Raw genomic sequence first — 18,718 nt, 5'->3', positions numbered from 1 at the left:
TGGACGCAGCTCTGGTCACCAGCTGCAACCCTACTGCTGTGTATTGAAGTATTTAAGCTGAGGCTTGCCCAGAAGCCTTCTTCATGACAAGTCCTCCAGGCAATGGGATTTGAACAGAGCTACAGCCATTCAGGACCCTTTTGAACAGCTCCACCTGGTATCTAAAGAGAGCACACCACTGCCTGAGGGGATCCAGCTGATGGAACACCCTGGTGCTGCTCCTCACGCCAACCACCAGCACATCTTCACTTCTTTACAGCACTGACCCGACATACTTGGGCTTTGAGAACGATCTGCTGCTGTTGTTGTTTCAGTAACCAAAACCATTTGTCATTGGCAGAAATGTTGCATGGTCAAGGCATCCATAAAGTTGGCTGAAAGCATCTCTTTTTCCCCATGGAAGAACAAACACTGAACTTCTTGCTCGCTGACAGCAAGCCCACCAGGTAAGATGCAGCAGATGGCGTCTAGACATTCACCCTCACCAGATGTTCCAGCTTTACATGGAAGTTAACTTCTGCTCTTCAGCTGTGGAGTGAGGGGTGCTGGACACACAGAGGGGTTGTTAGCATTCATGCAGAAACACAAACACAGAGGCTGAGCAAGTCCTCTTCATGGCTCACTGTGATGCACAAACTCCTGATGTTCAACAGAGCCTGAGTCAGTTGTGCTGCTACTTCACAACTGGGTTTTTACTGCTGCCTTAGACTACCTAAAGTACTCATATCTAGGGAAAAAAGCTACTTTAGGTTCCATGGCAACAAAGAGTATTTTCCTGAAAGCAGCAAACGCATGAAACAGTGAACTGCAGGCTTTAAAACCCGAGAGGTAACCAAGACTCAGAGGAAGACATTTCCTTCTTCCCTCTTTTCAGAAAGATACTTTTTGTATTTCTAGAGAACAGATATGGGGCCTGACAGGACGCTGTGCAGCTGCTTACAAGAACACACCAGTTCCAGTAAAGCTTTTGCTTAACCACAATTTTTTTCTCTCCCGTTTGGGACCTGCAGAACATGTGGCCGAAGACTGGTACTTCCGCAGCGCAGGGCACCAGACATGTCACCAGCGTGGTTGGCCCTCAGGCTTGGCCCTCTGCTGTGCTGTAGGAGGAGGTACCCAGCCAGGCCACCCTCAGAGCGAGCAGTGCAATTGTGAGCAGCATTTTGGGGGAGCAAAGCTTCTTTTATGCTACATTCCCAGTCTGAGGAGGGCTTATGGGTGCTGTTTGACAGGAAGTGCAACATGACCCTGCACTGTGCACTTGCATCCCAGAAAGCCAACTGTGTCCTGGGCTGTATCAAAAGGAGTGTGGACAACAGGCTGAGACAAGGGATTCTGCCCCTCTACTCTGCTTTCATGAGACTGCACCTGCAGTGAGTGATGCATCTAGTTCTGGGGCCTGAAACACAAGAATGATACAGACCTGCTGGAGAGGGGCTAGGAAGCCACTGCTGCAAGCACCTCTCTTATGGAGACAAGCCAAGAGAGCTGAGGCTGTTAGCCTAGAAAGAGAAGGGCCTGCGGAGACCTTAAGATTGCCTAAAGGGGCCTACAAGAGTTATGGAGAAAAGCTTCTCACAAGGACATTCAGTGAGAGGACAACAGGGAATGGCTTTAAACTGACATAGGGTAGATTTAGACCAGGTAGGAAGAAGTTCTTCCCTGTGAGGACAGTGAGACACTGGCACAAGTCACCCAGAAAAGCCGTGGATGCCACATCCCTAGCCATGTTCAAGGCCAGGTTGGACAAGGCTTTGAGCAACCTGGTCTAGTGGAAGATGGCCCTGCCTGGGGCATGAGCAGCCCATCCATAGCAGGGTCAGATGCAGCAGATGGGGAGCAGTTTAACTTTCCAGATATCCCTGCTCTCTTATTCCAACTGTTGCAGAAGTGGACTCGGCTTTCCAATGCCTCCCCAGGGAAGAACACAACTTTCTAGAGCTTTCCAAGTCTTTCATTTGCAATAGAAACCCATCAACTCCCCAAATGCCCAATTCATGTGCAGTGGTCCAAGTGATGGCAGTTAAAAGAGAATGTAGTGTCAATGTATTTGATGTCTAACAGGCAGTACAAAAAAAGCTTTATATTTTATTTCTTGTAAAAATCTTTTAACACATGCAGACTAAAACCAGTGTAAGAAAGTATCCACCATCATTTAAACAAATAACTATACTTAAATATAAGTGTCTGCAATTGACTTGTATAAAAATAAGGTATGTTTTTTTACAGAGATCCATTCTCCAGTTCTCGTATCAATAAACAATACACAACTCTAATACTTACAATTTAACCTGATCCTTGTTTTCCACCAATTTGATACTGCTAAGGTTTTATGTGCAAAAGCTGGTAACAGTTTCTTTCCCAAAAAGAAAAAAAGAGCCTATGTTTTAGAAAATTAGATATTGGGTTTAAATTAATCAAACGCTAATCAGTTCCTTTGTTCTCAGAGTCCACTGCTATGTTATTATATACAGGCTTAGCTAGGAGCGGGTGTGGGGGCTAACCTCAGCGCCTATGCCTGCTGTGTCCTGACCGGCCACCACTGTGGTGTTTGCCCTTGTGGGATCTCTCAAAGGAGCGGGATCTCTCACGCCGCTCTCTATGGTGTCCCCGCTCGTGCCGGTGCTTCTTGGCAGTGTCAGAATGATCCCTGGATTTGCTCTGTGAACGTGAACGGGACTTTTTCCTTTTGTGACCATGTCTATTTGCACTCTTCAGCTCCTCCCTGCTGTGTTTGGTCTTCACGTGCGGTGAGCTGTGATTGTGGTGTCGGCGAGGGCTGCCACTATGGCTGCGGGACCTGCTTCTCGATCTTGAGCTGTATGTCCCAGACAGGCTCCGCCTATTATTGTAGCTTAGAGAAAAGTGCTCAAAGTTAAAAGGTGCCTTCCACACAGAAGACAATTACTTTTCCCACAGAGAGAAATATGATCATTAAGTGATGAATGACAGTGACTGCCTCAGAACATGCCTTTGAAAACAAAAACCCCCAAACCAAACCCAAACCTAGAATGTGTCACTTTTCGCAATCATTCCTCCTTGTCAAGAATTTCCTCTCAATGCCAGACTGGAAAATGGTTATTGCCTTTTTTCCTTCAGTGATCTGACAGTCAGCAATACTTAGGCGAATAGTTCAAGATCCAAGCTGGCAGCTTCCAATTTGGAAGTCAGCCTCAAGATTCTTTAAAAGTACCTATATAAAGCCAGTAGCTATTGCTGCATCACACTGCAGAATTCTGCCTTTTCCCTGGCCACAGAAAACAGGCAGTGCACTGAAGAGCCCAGACAGCAGATCTTGCAGCACTGACAGAAGTCATGTTCTCTGGTTCATTTGGAAGGAAGTTTTGACACATGAAACTGACTCCTATGGCACTTCTCACTACTTCAAGGTGGATCAAGTTCCAAAAAACTTGTTTTAGTTTATAACAAATTCCTTGTGAAGATCACAGAACAGGGTAAAACTACCTTACCCTCACTCCACCACAGACACATGTGCAGTTAGCACAGTCTGAAGCTTCCATTTTACAGCAAACCTTTTACAGCTTGAACTATTAACAGTACAGCTACCAATGGAACTGTTCCATGTTGAGAATCAAGAGCCTAAAAAGCCCAAGTCTCCCAACTTCTGCGGGCCAGCACTTAGAAACTTGTGCCAGGCATCTACAAGCCACCTGGAGTGGCCCTACCTCTTGGAAGTGAAGAGCCCTGCTGAAATGTCCCAGAGAACAAAACATGACAAAAAAAGGACACCAACTCCTAAACCCCCTACCCCTTTTCTCTGCAACCCCCACCAACCAAACAAAATTACACTACTCACTGCCGCCTAGGAGTGTGAGATCGAGACCGTGACTTTGTTCTTGACCTAGACCGACTGGCGCTTCTGCTGCTTCTACTTCTCTTGCTTTCTTTTCTCAAGCTTGCGAGGGAGGGAATTAAATAGGGTTACACTGCTGAGGTACTCATTGCTTCCATTAAATAGCTCAGAAGTAGTTCACTGTACTTCAGTTGAAGAAACAGTTTTTACAGAAGTATTCTTTTTAATCAGGAAGAGATTTCTACCTACCCATTGTAAGGGCTCTTTGAAGCTTGCTGCCTCTCTTCTGGATCTTTTTTAAGGGTTTTGGTATTCAGAGATACTGGACTCTTGTCTTGAGCTTTTTCCTCTCTCGGGGAAGCTAAGAAATTTAAGTTCAAGATTAGGTACTTTTTTCACAGACTCTGTCGTAACAAATAGTATCCTTTATACACCTTCACCAATATTTGCACAAAACATAAATATGAACACAACAGATACTATTTCACTTCATTTTTCCATTTGTAGCACACTCATAGAAGAGAGCACTGGAATGCAGCACTTGTGGGGAGAACCATCATTTAAAGCCAACTGCCAGAGAGTGGGGAGAGGAAGAACACTGTGACCTTCAAGCCAAGCAGCCAGGCGCATGAGATTTCATCCACCAAGGCCTGAGTAGTACAAAAGAAGAGCTGTCCTTACAGCCCCCAAATACAGAAATTGTTATCTTGACACTTAATTCCCAATACTATAGGAAGAATTTAGACTGAACAGCAAAACTAAACAGATTTCATTCTTACAGTAGTTAAATATAATAAACAGAAAGCTTATCTGGTTTAGAAGTAAATCTGTCTACAGACAGCTGATGAAGCCTGGAGATGGACTGACCTTGTAATGGAAGGGCTACTATGCAAGACTGATACTTGCTGACAGCCAGACAGAAGTGCAGCATCAGGACTTAAACCACAGCTTACTCACTCAGTAGGGACTGGAGGTTTAATACAGAACTACAGAAATGCAGAATTCTGCCAGCTTTCCCCCACTCTGTCAGCTAGCAAGAAGCCTTCTAGAATCCCACCACAGGTCCTGCTTTCATTCTACCTTTTCTAATCTAGGTCCCAGTTTCACAGAAATAAGAAGCTCCCGCTGTCTAGTGAGAAATCTGTACTTCCCAACTTAAAGATCTCTGGAAACTCAGGTGTACTGCTCTTAAGGAGAAGTAACTGCTACAAATACTACTTTCTCAGAACACATTCAGAGTAAGCTCCTGAAAAGGCCATGTAAACACAAGAGCCTGTGCCTTCTACTTTACACACCATCACTGGACCAGTGCTCACAGCGGCCTTCAAATTTCATAGGTGGTTTACAGAGCAATAGGATTTTAAAAGGTAAAAGCGCCAAGACAAAACTAACTGTTCTTTATCAATAGATATCAGATTTATTGGCTGGTTCAAGACACACATTACACCAATGTGCTCCCGCTAATGCCAAGGTGGCACCATGACTTTCCCTTCTCCATTTCCTGACCACAAGCTGTCTTCCTTCACTGCACTTAAACACTTGACAAGTGAACTAAAAAAGGCAGAGAAAGCAATTTTCAGAGACAGATGCTGCAAAAGGAACCAGAAAAACTATTGTGACATCCCTCCTCACAGATTAAATCCAGGTCTCTTCACAACACAGTAATGTACAATATACTCCTGGGTCTGGACATTTTCATAATTATCTTACCAGTGCTTATTAATATATCCCTCTCCCATCCATGGAAGAATGGAGTGTAACATCCCTTTCCCCTCCAATCTGCTGTTTCAAGGTACTGAAGCTGTTTTATAATTTGTCTGTGAGAATACCTGAACTGTTTGATAGCTCAAGAAGCAAGCCTTCCTCCCCCTCTCCCCTCAACACCCTGTGATGCATATTTAAAAGACCTATCAAATAGTATTACGCAAGTTTCTGTTAAAAAAAAATACACTTACATGGTTTTGATGCAGGAGAAAAGCCACCCAGCGCTGAGAGGGCTGGAGTTCCATCTGGATTTAAACCTTTTGCCTTTAGTTTAGCTTCCTGTAGTGCCACTTTTCTCTTTTCTACCTCTTTATCCAGAAATTCATAATTGGGCTGTTGAAGTAACAATGTGGTAAGAAGCTGAACTAATGCAATTCATATTTCCATCTCATTTGTGACAAATAGCTCAATTATCTTTTAATCGTATGTCCAGTAATGTGACTACCATAATTTGTTCTAATACTCCCCTTACAGGTGCAGTCTTTCCAACATGCTTTGACAGCCAGGAGACAGCCCAAGCTGAACTGATTATTCAATAGGAAAAACAAACATCTCGAAGTTACCTTCTTTCTGGTATAGAGCTTAAGAGTTGTTAAGCATATCTCCTGAATCTCCTCTTCCGTGGTGCCAAAGAGCAAGAACCAGTGAGGACGGGTAGGTAGCGGAATCTGAAAATAACACAACCAAAAACTTAACAATAGAGATTACAGACCAAGCTTTTGTTTTCAGTATTGTCATGAATTTTCTTGAAACCAGATTAGTTAGCATTGCCTTTGATTGCAAGTAAAGACAGGTGAAGACTCACCTGCAGAGCTCTAGCAGCAAGATAAATACAGGCACATGCTATAGTCTCTGGCTGAAAGCGAACAAACACATTTGTTCGAAGGCTGTCATTCATGTAATTCCTACAACAAAACAAAACAAAATAATTATGAAAGGCTGGATGTTCAGTTTATATCTTTTCATTTAGAGGATAACAAGTATATCAATACTGGAGACTCAATTGACTTTATTATTTTTTCTGTTATTATATTTAACACTTGGTTTCTTTTGAATTACTGTATTTGATGTTTACATTTGTTACTTCTGTAACAAACTGTGCACCACTGCCATTGTTTTGAAACCCCGATGCAAGTAATAGTATGTCATGGCTACTTCCTAGGTAGGTTACACTGTGAAGTGTCCACCGAATTAACAATCTAATACAGTACTTTTCATCTGTCCAGCTGTGTGCTTTGAACACCCATGTTCTTGTATTTAAAAATCAGTATGTTTAAAATTCAAATACAAGCACAAAAACATGGTATATTTTTAACCTACCATTTTCCAAAGGCTAGATGCAACCTATAAAGTTCATAAAACATTGCATTTCAATCCTACACGTGCCTCAAGTCACATTAACTTCATCCAGAGAAAAGCATCCAATTTGCTCCCTGAGTATTGGAAAAAAAGCCTGCAAGTTAGTAATGGGTTTCCCACTTCACTAAGCTACTGTTCTTTCACCATGGTGGCACTACCAAGCAATACATGCCAAGAGAGACATTTAAACAGCAAAGACCTCCATCGGTTTCTAAATTACTGTGCTACAGGAAAGAAAGGAACAGCAGTCAGTAAGTATTGAATCTACAGAAAACCATGCCCAGTACGGCTTCTAAGTGAACATGCTGCATGCACTGCAATTTTCTTTTTTATCTCAAGTTTAGCCAAATGCTAAATCAACTAAACAAATGCTGGCAGAATTCTACCCAGTGTGCCCTTTAAATACACTACAGCATACAGTAGCTAGGCAATAAATACATTTAGAAACATTTTTAACAGTTACTTCTAAAAACAAATATACAAATCCTTTTGACACCCAGACAGAACTAGAAGATGCTGCCCGATGGATATGGACCACTTCAGTGAATCTCGGATGAGAGCTTGCACTGGGTTGGCTGGAGAGAAGGGCAGCCAAACAGGCCATCCCCAGGTCATGGGCTGAGGTGCAGAGGACAGAGCTCTATGACTTACCATCATGGACTACCCTTTAATTAAAGAGTAGAAAAAAGAACAAAGTTAAATTGAGTTCTCCGTTACTATGCTGGAATCAAGCCATGAAAATAGTAAGCAGAAACAAGCACTAGAATATTTTAAAAGCATAGATTTGTGTAATAACTTACATATCATTGCTTTGCATATGGATCATCAGGCTTGTTTTTTCTGCTACTATTTTCCTGGCTGGGAAAAGAACAGAAAGTAACTTACCAGGCTGTCTGTACCAGGGTTTGGTTACGTTCACATTCTAAGACTTGTAAATACATAACAATGATCTGAGGAATAAGGGGAAGAAAAAAACAACCCAAAACTCAGTTTTAGTATATAAAGCAACAGTATAATCAAACAGTATTCCAAAACAACTGTGTCTCCTCCTTTTCCAAGTACACACTGTAATGTCATGTCATTACATGTAATCTCATATGTCAGCCAATCATGTTCACGCAATTTTTAATCTTACTACTTTTCTATGATTTTCAAAACCAGCCACCTTCATTATTTCCCAGGGAAGCAATTTCAACGAAAGCCAATGACTATTTGCCAAGCACTCTGGCAAAAGCATTCAACGTAACTACCAAGAAATAAAAAGAAATCAGGTAATATTTTTTTTTGTTTTTTTTTTTTTTTTACACCTGCATTTCCTGCTCCACAGCTCACGAGACCATCAAAGCAGAAAAATATTTATATTATTTTTGAGAACTCACCTTATGTGGATGCTTGACATGAACACAAAATCCCAACTCCTTCAGTACCCTTCTTTCTGCTTTGATTACTTGATTTTTGGTGTTTATGTAGTTCTGATCAAGTATCAGGGGGCTTGGAGTCCTATAGTTTGCAAGAAATAAAATCAAAACTGTTTTGCATATCCAAAACCAGTGTCATCTCTGTTTTCCCTTCCAACCAACTAATGGCAACAGAAACCTGTTTTCAACTCCTGCAAGCAAGTTTAAGCATTAATCTTGTGCTGTCCAAGTTTAGATCCTGCTTTTGAGTACCTACAGATTAGATGGCCAAAATAAAAAAAAGAATAAAAAAAGTCTTTGACTATTGTGTATGCCAACTATTCTGGTCCAGCTGTTGCAACAAAGTCAACTTTACAGTGAAGATCTCAAAGAGCCTTTGCTCTTCATGACAGAGGTGAAAAAGGAGCGTGATACAACTACCTTTGCTAGGCAGCACTCGGAAGCAAAAGCTACAAGTTGGGCTGTTTTTCTGACATTAAAAGTAGCAAGTTTGTGACTTAGAAATTGCAGTTCCCTACACACAGACATGATTATTCCGATCTCCTGAGAAGACAGCCCTGCTTCTGCGATCTACAAGAAGCCTAGTAAAGAAAGGAATTTAACCTCTGAAATGGTGGCAGCTCTGCCTGTGGCTCTGAATGCTGCACCCACTAACCAGTAGATATGTCACTTGTGCTACTTGTGTTTGCAAACCGAGAGCTCATTTCGCAAAGATTTCAAAGTGTAGCACTATTAAGTCCCAGTTCCTTCCAGATGCAACACCTGAACTCTCCAAAGCCTTTTTTTTTTTTTCATATTTTAACCATTGTATGCTTTACACACAAGTGTCGCACTCCATGCTGTATTCTTTCCTTTGTCCATGCTTAGACTTGACCTTTCAATGTTCCACATTATGCATTTTAATCTACTTTGTCCTAGAGACAAAACCGGCTTTTCCCTCTATTTGTAATATGCCTCACATTCCAAACATTTTCCAATGCAGAAGAATGTTTTTGTGACTAGTTACACACTAATAAATCACAGTTTGTTTACATGATAAACCTAGCACACCCCAAGCACTGGTGATAAATTTATTTCATATTACCTTCGAAAGAAGGAAAAAAAATTCAAAGTGGATTAAAAAAAAAGCAAAGTGTATTTTGCCTGTTTTATCAGACACAATGTTTCACTACTAACTTGTCTTTTTTGAATCAATGTTAAGTTCCACAAATGGATCACACTTCTCTCCAGTGCTAGGTCACACATAGTATAAAAATGCCCACTCAAAGCCCTCTAGGTTTCCACCCCAGGAAGAAAGGGTCCATTTTATTAAAAGCCTAGCTGGACGGCTCCCCAGCTTCAAGAATCCACAATTCATGCTGACTCCTGCAGTCACCTGGAAGGACGCTCATTACCATTGGCCAAAGGATAACAAGCTAGTCACTTCACTAACAAAAGCATCATGTTGTATAGCCATGCACCTGAAATGTGAGCTCTGTCTACTCTTCCCAAGGGGTCTGATGTGAACTGCTGCATTTTCCTGGTGCCAGGAAGAACCTACCATGCAAGTATAAGCCTTGCTGATCCTGTCTCCTAAAAAAAAAAAAACCCACCCAAAACCAACCAGGTATTTTGCTAAATTACATGAAAGTAACTTCTTTGGTTAAGCGTTACTCTGGCTCATCAACCCAAGTTTGCAAAGTCTGTGATTTCAGCTACTCTAAATATAACCCACTCAGAATACAGGGGTTTTTGTTTGTTTGCTTCTGCGGATCCTTTCCATAACCTGGCAAAGAGTAACCTTTAAAGCTTCTTTATGGTAGCCTCTCAACCAAGTTTTAATTTTACCTGATCACTCCAGCACTACAAGTGCTGTCTGACAACAAAGCCCTAGAGTGGGAGACTAGAAGAAACAAGCTGAAGTTCTTCTGATTCACTCCCAATTGATTTCAACTAACTCGGTTTTATAGTAACATTTCTTCCAATGTTGCTTTACACAATTTTACCAAGAGATCACTGGCATTAACAGGATCTGCAAGGCATCATCCAGAGCAAGTTTATCTGTCCAGGCTCAGCTTATCTTGCTAACATAACACTTCACCAGAGGCAGAATGAATCTTGCATGAAACAGCTAGGGCAGCTATGGCTTCCAGTCTTAAATCCAAACCAACAAACAGAAACGCAAAAACCAACAGCACTGGGACAACATGACTGCACAGAATTATCCAATAACCTGCCAGAGCGTATCTTCCATGTGTCTTTGCATTCTCTGAAATCTACGTAAGAAAGTCAGTATTATGAAAACACAGTCAGGTAGCTTGAAGAGCAACAGGAAAGACTGAGCCTTACTGCACAAACAGTTCATAACTTTGGTTAGACATGTTCAACAACAAAGCAGTAAGAAACTTAGAATTCTGACACTCAGAAGTGTGCTGACTCTGTTGTCCCATGTTAGCTGGTCACGACACATAAGTCCTAAGTACCTACAGATGTAAGGAAGCCATGAAAATCACTTGTTTATACAGGCAGTATTTCAAACAAATGCAGCTTTTTATCAACTTACACAAAAATAAAAATCTGCGGAAGACTTTATTTTGCTCCTTATTATCAGCAAAATCAGGCTCCCCACTGTATTAAGATTTACCAACTGAGTACTTTTGCCATAAAGTCCTGAAGTGTTGGTACACGTAATTATTTAGAAGTTGGAAGTTTCAGAGATTTCCCCTTGGAAAACTTAACTATTGAAAAAAAAAAAAAGAGGAATTTTGCTACTACATTTGCTGCACTTTGTTCTCAGTCCAAGTAGCGATCATGTTAGGTCTAAGCAGCAAAGCAGAGAAAAATAATTTTTAAGCTTATATGTAAGATACAAGCTTCAAGCCCTCTGTAGCCAAGTAGTATTATATATTCTTGCTTTGAATCTGTTCTTACAGATCAGCACTAAAGCTCCAGGCAAGACTTTCCAACAGAGAGCTCACAGAGCCAGTCAGTCTAACACTTGAAGTTGCAAACTTTATCGGGATTTAGAGATTGTGTAACAACTCAAAAGATTAACACACATTATAATGTGTTTGCAACAATAAACCAATTACATATACCTGACAAAGGAGACCTAAGTTCAACACAGCTACAGCTTCATTTGATGTAATATTAAGATTTGGTGTCTTTGGAATGCCTAATGCTTTAGAGGAAATGTGCCTTACATGTAGTTTCATTCATAATGCAGAGTACTTCTGACAAGTACAGTGTAACAGCAGCATCTCATTTTAAAGACCAGATCCTCTCTTATGCCAGCCAGTAACACAGAAGAAACCAAGTTCTGTATTTGTCTCCAACATTGTAAATACAGGCACTGCAGATTTATAGAACAATTTGAAGACCATCAAGTAGTGTGTATGATTAACACAGGCTACTTCCAACCCAACTGCATGAATCTGTTTGCTGCAACAGAAGAACAGCTGACTGAGCATCTCAAACCAACATTTGTGAGATTACACAATGACAGGAGTCATATTTGGTTCCAGTCTCACAGGGACTTTCTACAGCTTTAAGGCACATTTAAGTTAAATGAAATCAACTTCAAACTACATTCTACATGTTAAACAACAGTTGCACTTTGTTCAGAACACAGATGTTTCAGGACACAATTGTTTAAAAAGCAGGATTTTCATAATACGAGCTTTTCTCCATGCACAAAAATATTTTTACATGCAATACTACATGACATACGCTCGTGAAAGATCCAAAAGGAAATATGCTTGTCCAAAACACTTTAAGCTTTTTCTTACTTCTCAGCATTAGAAATACCACCTAGCAGCAACTCAGTTCACTACAGGTCTTACAGAAAGACAATTCCAATGCCATTCCCAGTTCTGCAAACACATACATGTAAGGGACTGCTTACATCGTAATTTATATAAAAATGGCTTTACAAATTCAAGTCTTCCGTATCCATGTGAAGGCATGAATTCAAACTGCAATTATACAGAGCCAGAAAGTAGAACTGAGAACCCAAAACTGTGTAGGAGAAAAAGCAAGCCTACTCAAACTACTCAAAATTCATGTGCAGGTTAAGAGCTTCAGTTAACAGAGAAGCTAGACTACAAGTGAAAAGAAAAGTACAGCAGCCTAACTGATAGTTTCAGTTCTGGGTTGTGTGTGAGAAACTAGCTATAGCCTAAGTGTTAGCTTCAGATTAAAAAAAAAATTAAGCTAATATTCTAAAAACCTGGACAGCAAAGAAAAAAGCTTATAACAAGATACAGGAGTTCTTCCAAATGGTTCACCAGCGGCCAACCTGTTAGTCCCCCGATTCCAGTGACCTATTCTCAGAGCACTGGCTTCTCCTTGGGGATTTTCGATACTTCACTCACTGTTGCCATGACGACAGCTTCATCTTTATGTACCACTCCACATCACCCAGGCTTTGGTAAATGTAGCTGGTCGCTGTATAGTCGGTTGCAAGGGAAAAAAGAGTTGAAGTTAATAACGTGTACAAATTATATAACTGTAATCTTGTAAAAAGTACAGAAAAATGTTTACATCCTGTTTAAAAGAAAAAGCAAGTCTGAATGTCAGACTTCAACATTTTTAAGATCAGTTTCATGCAGATTCACTCAGAATCTCAGAGCAATACCCATTTCTCCAGAAAATAATGGGTAGAAGTGCACGATTTCTCTTGACATGATGTATTTTAGACACCATGTAATATGCACAAGTGACATTCTGATTTGGAACAGGCTAGCTGGAAAGATTCAAGTTCACAGGTTAAGTTCAGTTCCACTGATCCTTCACACACCACCAAGAAACAACTAATTGGTATTCTCACTGCAAAAAAAAGCACTGCATATGATTAATTAACCTTAACTGCCTGGATCAAGGCCAAAACGTTACGAACCACTGAACCAGCTTCAATAATTCAGTAATAACCAGACTCTCTAATAACTTCAGTAACAAACAATACCACCAAATTCACATTCAGCATAACTTCACGCAATTCCCACAGGGCCATCAGGGATAACAACTTTAAACAAAAAGAGAGAGAACAAAGCTAAATGCTAAAGCGTAACACCAAATCATTCTTGTTTTAATCTAAAACTACCTAGGAAAACAAGCACAAGGCAGAAGTTTTAGATTCAACAGAAGCATAAGCAGGAAAAAACATCAAGAAAAAGCTGGCTTCCCTAACATTTCTGCTCCTCAGAAATGGCTACACAACACTAAAGTTTACATTCCTGCTGTAACCTGGTGATTCAGAGCAGAAAAATAAAAGTGAATTTAAGAATACAGCTAAAGACAACATCCTCTGTACTACCACAGATTACCTTAAGCTTTAAGCAACCAACCATGAAAAGGAAAGCTACTTCCATCACAGCTGATGTCTCCAATCGAAGACTAATACTGCTGCACGACAGGTTCAATAGCAACTTAGGAAACTCCTTGCCTTAACCATTCCTTGTTCCTTCCAGTATGTCATGTTAACTTGCTTCATACATGAAAACACGTCGCTTTACACACAAAGAAAGCGGTATTAGGCACTCGCAACTGAGACCAGCTCTAACAATCCAGCAGACAATTATCCAGATCTGCACACAGATCAAGTAAGCTTACACTCCACTGACACAAGCACTCAGTACCATAAAAAAGCCAACAATCTCACTTTTTGCAATTGAAGATGGCTTCAGCTTCCAAGACTCAATTACACACTAGTTGTTGAAGTGGTGGCATTAAAGCTGCAAAAACTGTAGGCCAAACCATACCTTTCTTTTTTCTTTCCTAATACTTTCCAAAAATTCTTTTTGTAATAAGTAATACTATCATTAGTGGGACGGGAACACCTAAGCTTTCCTCTTTCATGAGCTGATACATTATTGGCACTGTGACAACATACCAACAAGAGAAAAATATTAAGACTACTGAACACAGTTAAAAGTCTGGAGAACATACAGCAACCCACTAACTGGTTACTCATACCTAAGACTGCCTTCCCAAGACTACAAGGCATCAAAAACCAGTTAGCAATGGACCTAAAACTACAACCATGGACCTAGAACCGATGCTCATGCCTTGTAGCTATAAAGCGGATCCACCTAGTAAACAACACTAACAACAGAAAACAGCAGCACTGAACTGTACTGCCTACACAGAAGCCAATGAGCACTCCCTTCTCAGTTTTAGGTCGTTGAACTTAGCCTGGAAAGACACTGTGAATTGAAAATTGCAGCATACATTAGTGACAAGAGATGCCTATATTCATAACGAAGCTAATCTTACCTTTTTGCTCTTAACTGACGTAAATGATGGAACACATTGATCACGTCCCTTATACGACGAGGTGCCTCTTCTATCTTGGATGCAAGATTGATGCAGGCCATGGCAACAATCTGAAAATAAAATCAGTTTTCATAAGAAAATTATGTTTAATCCCCGCAAGAGCAGAATTGCAGAACTTAAAAAACCCAAACAACCCATGGCCTGAAGGCTCGAGGAGAGCAGCCTGCTTGGCGTGTGGCTGGCCAAATCCTCTAGTCGCTCAGCACAGGTCCCAGGGCTCTCCTTCTCCTCCTCTTTTTCTCCCCTCCTTTTTCCCTTCTCCCTTCCCTCCCCAACCCCCCCCCGCTAGTCTGTACCGCGCTCACCTCGAAGCTGTGCTTGACGAAGGACTTCGAATAGAAGAACCGATGAAACAGCACCTGCCCCGTCGCCATCGCCACCTATGAACGCAAACCGGAGGAGCAAGAAGGAACAGAAGTCAGTCACCAGGCCCAACCGCCGCCATTTTGTGTCAGGCACCAGCTGGCGCCGCCACCCCCCCGCGCAGCCGCCACACACGCCCTTCCCGCCGCGCCACAATGGCGGCGCCGGCCGCTGCTCCCTCCCGCCCCGGGAAAGCCGCGGGGCGCACACCCACCTGCGGCAGGCGGAGAAGGATGCCGGCCGCCTGGATGAGCTCGCACCCCAGGATGCGCAGGTCTGTCTCGCACTGCAAGTCCAGGCCGTCCTGCATCGAGGGAGTGGGAGAGAGGCGCTCCTCGGGGATGAGCGAGTGGTCGATGGTGAGCGACACCTCGGAGTAGAGCCGGTCGCCGATAAGGATGCCAGGGGCGGTGGGAGCTGGCGGGGCGGCAGCTGTTGCAGCGGCGGCAGGGGGGCCCGGGTGCGCGGCGGCTGAGGCCATGATGGCGGAGCCCGTCCGTACCCGGAGCCGGCCACGCACAGACTAGCGCGGCCCGGCGCTGTGACGCAGCGCACAATGGCGCCTGCGCGCGGCACGACGGGAAAAAAAAGTCCGCCGGCCCCGCCCCGCGCCGAGGCCCGCGCGCGAAGCTGCCCCCCTCCTCTCCCCCGAGCCTGCCGGCACCACCCGGTCCCCGCCGCTCCCGTCGCCGGCAGCGGCACGGAGAGGGCGCAGCCCCGGCTCGGCCGGGCCCGGAAGTGTAAGGGAGCCGCACTGCACGCTTCACGGCAGCCAAAGCGAAGAAAAATGGGCTGGTGAAGCTGCGTTTTAAACACAGCACTGGTTCCCTGGCTCATGCCCTGGAGCTGCGGTATGGCCTTTGGCACCTGCAGCATGCCACACGGGCGGAGGGGAATCCTGTAAAATTGAGCAAGGAAATAAACAGGGTGGCTGTGGCGCAGTACTGACAGAGGGTGGGCTGTTTGTTCCGGGACAGGAAGTACTCCAGCAAAGTTACCTTTCGTTTAATAGGAAAAATAAAAGGTTAGAACAGCTACTGCGGGTTAAATCATTGCACTTGAACAGAGGTTAAAATGCTGGGGATAAAACCCACACTCAGCAAGCACCCTCCCCATCCACTGCATCACCCCGTGTTTGTCTCATGTCACCTGAGGATGGTGGAGTCCCCAGCCCTGCAGAACACACTGCCCAGGGTGACAGCTGGCCAAGCTGATTCTGGTGACTTTTCCCTTATGTGCTGCTCACTCTACAACACTCCTTGGGCTGTGAGCGATACTTGGTATGCTGAGTTTTACTTACTAGAAATGGATTATTTTCACAAACCAGCATGTTCGAGTTACATCATGTACGGCTGCATAGTAGCTCCACTGATTTCTGATGACAGGTGTGCCACGGATAAGGTTTATTTCCAGTAAGAGTATTTGAGAATAGAAAACTCCTTTCAGTGGGCTGGGGCAGCTTTACTGTAGTAAGCATTTCCACTGCAATCTTACATGCTGCCAGTAAAGGATTATTCTGACAGAACATTGGGTTACAGTCCTACAAGCTGCATAAATACAGCACCACGATCTCAGTGCCCAACTACCTGCCCCCCAGCGCCGGAGTTCTTATTTGGAAGTAAAGCTATCGGGTGTTCTGGCAAGGGCAGCTAGCTTCTCCTCCCTCAGGCACCGGCTGTCCCGCCTTGAGGGCCTGGAAACGTTCCCTCTGCGGGCCGGCACTGGGGAGAACACAGCACTAGAGCGCTCTAACCGCCCCGCTCTGAAGAGAACGACGAGGCGGCCTCGCTGCTCAGGAAAGGGGGGCAGAAGCCATCACCTCAGCGGGCACGGCGGAGGGGCCCAACGCGACACCGGCCGCCGCCTCCTCCGCCGCACACCCACAGACTGCCGGCTCGGCGCCGGAGGCCCCAGAGATCAAGCCGGCTGCGGCCCGCCAGGGTGTGGCGGTCACGGCGGGCGGCGGCGGCCAGCAGCGTGGGCACTTGCGTCACTTCTCGGAAGGGCAGCGGTGCGCACCGACAGCCATATCCCTCCGCGGCCGGGAGTAACTTCTCGCGGCTGTAACTGCACGCCAGCGGGACGGTAAACCCCGCCCCGGCGGGGAGCTTCGGAACCTGATTGGCTGTCTGGGCCTGAGTGGCAGCGCTCCTCGCGGCTCGTGTCCTCCATGTTGTGTCCTCGGTTGTCCCCTGGCCGGGGAAGGGCCGCGCAGGCCTCGGCCGGAGCAGGGAGCAGCTTCTTCGAAGGTGCTTTAGCGCTGTCCTCCTCTGCCTGGTTTGTACTGCTGCCCCACCAGCCCGGAAGGGCCCGGTGTCCCGCACACTCACAGCAGTGTGTTGTAACCCCAGTCCCACGAGCCAGCCTGCCGTATAACTGGCTGGCTTTACCCGTAATCCCACAGCAACTCACCAGAGTGTGGGACTGCAGATCAAGACAGCATGCGACCGTGCTGCAGCGGGGGGGTATCTCAAAGAGAAGAGCACAGGGCATGCAGGGTGTGTTGGAGGGGACATGCTCACTACTAGCCAGCCATGATAATTTCATACATGCCCATGGGAGACCTGCTGGTCAGATAGACTTAACCGGTGCAGTCCTGACCTTGTGGGACAGGCCGGGAGCTCCGCAGGGAGGGTAAGGTTGCAGCACTGCAGCAGGCATGGGAAAGATTATTCCTTCCATTGGTTAAAGGATGGACCTCATGATCTGATCTGACCGTGAGGTTGCCTAACCTCATGGAACCAGGCCAGGCTGCAGTGTAATAATTAATCAAAGCAGAGTAGTTCATTGCTGCCAGGGTTGCAGTGAAAGAGCTTGAGATAAAAGCATTTTGACAGAGATACAAATCCAAGATTTTTAATCAGGGATAAGAAAAATGGGTGCAGAAACCTAGTCTGCCAGGCTTCCAGAGGAATGGCCTTGCTGAAGGAGGCTGAGGTGCCCATGCCCTGCTCTTCCTCAGTGCAGGACATGCAGTAGCTGATCCTGATTTTGGGTCACGGTTACAATGATAAGTCAAACTTTACTAGGTTTACAAGAAAGTCTTTTAGAAAAATCACCAGCTCCCAGTACACCGTGTTTGCTTTTTAGCCTTCCTTTTTGGTTTTGGTTGGGGTTTGAGAGCCAGCCTATAACTGCCACTGAAATAGTGCTTTTTATAGAAAGGAAGCATTTAATTGGGAGGTGCTGTACTTGCCGGTTCATGACTCAGCATGGATTTTAGTTGCAAGGTTTAGTGTGCTCCTCCTGTTTTGCTGGTCCTTTCACAAGCTCCCTCCCTTCAGCCACGTGCTGTGGTCACTGAGGTTTTAAAAACAATTTTATATAGGTTAAAAAAATCACGCCACCAACCTAGAATGTCACTGGCCTTTTAGGAACCTCTAACAGTCATCTGTTTTATTAGTACAGCTAAGAAGAGTCCAGTGAACTCACAAGGCTAGCACTAAAACTGAGGTTATCCCTGCCATGGCAAAAACAATTTACAGTCCGCTGAGCATACTGAAGATTAAGGAAACAGTAATAAAAAGGGGAGCTGGGAAAAAATTGCCATAGTTGACTCAGTTCTCTAATCCTCAAATTATTCTGAAGATGAAAATACCAGGTTCCTTGATACTTACAAAAGGCAAATAATGCTTTCCATTTTCATAGCAGTTAGCAGTGCATGCCAAATGGGCTGGAAAGAAGGAAA

General features: G+C 44.1%; 1 protein-coding gene across 1 annotated transcript; it reads right to left on the bottom strand.

Moving 5' to 3' along the window:
- Nucleotides 1–2,063: 2,063 nt before the first annotated feature.
- CCNL1 (cyclin L1) lies at nt 2,064–15,584 on the bottom strand. Its single transcript, XM_065674706.1, has 11 exons — nt 15,245–15,584; nt 14,973–15,047; nt 14,608–14,717; nt 8,317–8,437; nt 7,823–7,887; nt 6,384–6,483; nt 6,142–6,246; nt 5,770–5,911; nt 4,064–4,175; nt 3,818–3,916; nt 2,064–2,854 (listed from the first exon to the last, which is right to left on the bottom strand). The coding sequence occupies exons 1-11, from the start codon at nt 15,509–15,511 to the stop codon at nt 2,506–2,508; spliced, it is 1,545 nt and encodes a 514-aa protein (XP_065530778.1). The 5' UTR covers nt 15,512–15,584; the 3' UTR covers nt 2,064–2,505.
- Nucleotides 15,585–18,718: the final 3,134 nt, after the last annotated feature.

Source organism: Lathamus discolor, chromosome 3 (assembly GCF_037157495.1).
Source record: "Lathamus discolor isolate bLatDis1 chromosome 3, bLatDis1.hap1, whole genome shotgun sequence".
In the NCBI taxonomy this organism is placed as follows: Eukaryota; Metazoa; Chordata; class Aves; order Psittaciformes; family Psittacidae; genus Lathamus; species Lathamus discolor.
This window is presented reverse-complemented; position numbering and strand designations above follow the sequence as displayed.

Excerpts from the sequence above, each read along its gene's own strand:
- CCNL1 (XM_065674706.1), bottom strand. The coding sequence starts at position 15,511 with ATGGCCTCAGCCGCCGCGCACCCGGGCCCCCCTGCCGCCGCTGCAACA. Across the intron at positions 5,912-6,141 it reads AGCTCTATACCAGAAAGAAG|CCCAATTATGAATTTCTGGA; the intron begins GTAACTTCGAGA and ends TTACTTCAACAG. Across the intron at positions 4,176-5,769 it reads TTCTCCTGCATCAAAACCAT|CTTCCCCGAGAGAGGAAAAA; the intron begins GTAAGTGTATTT and ends TAAATTTCTTAG.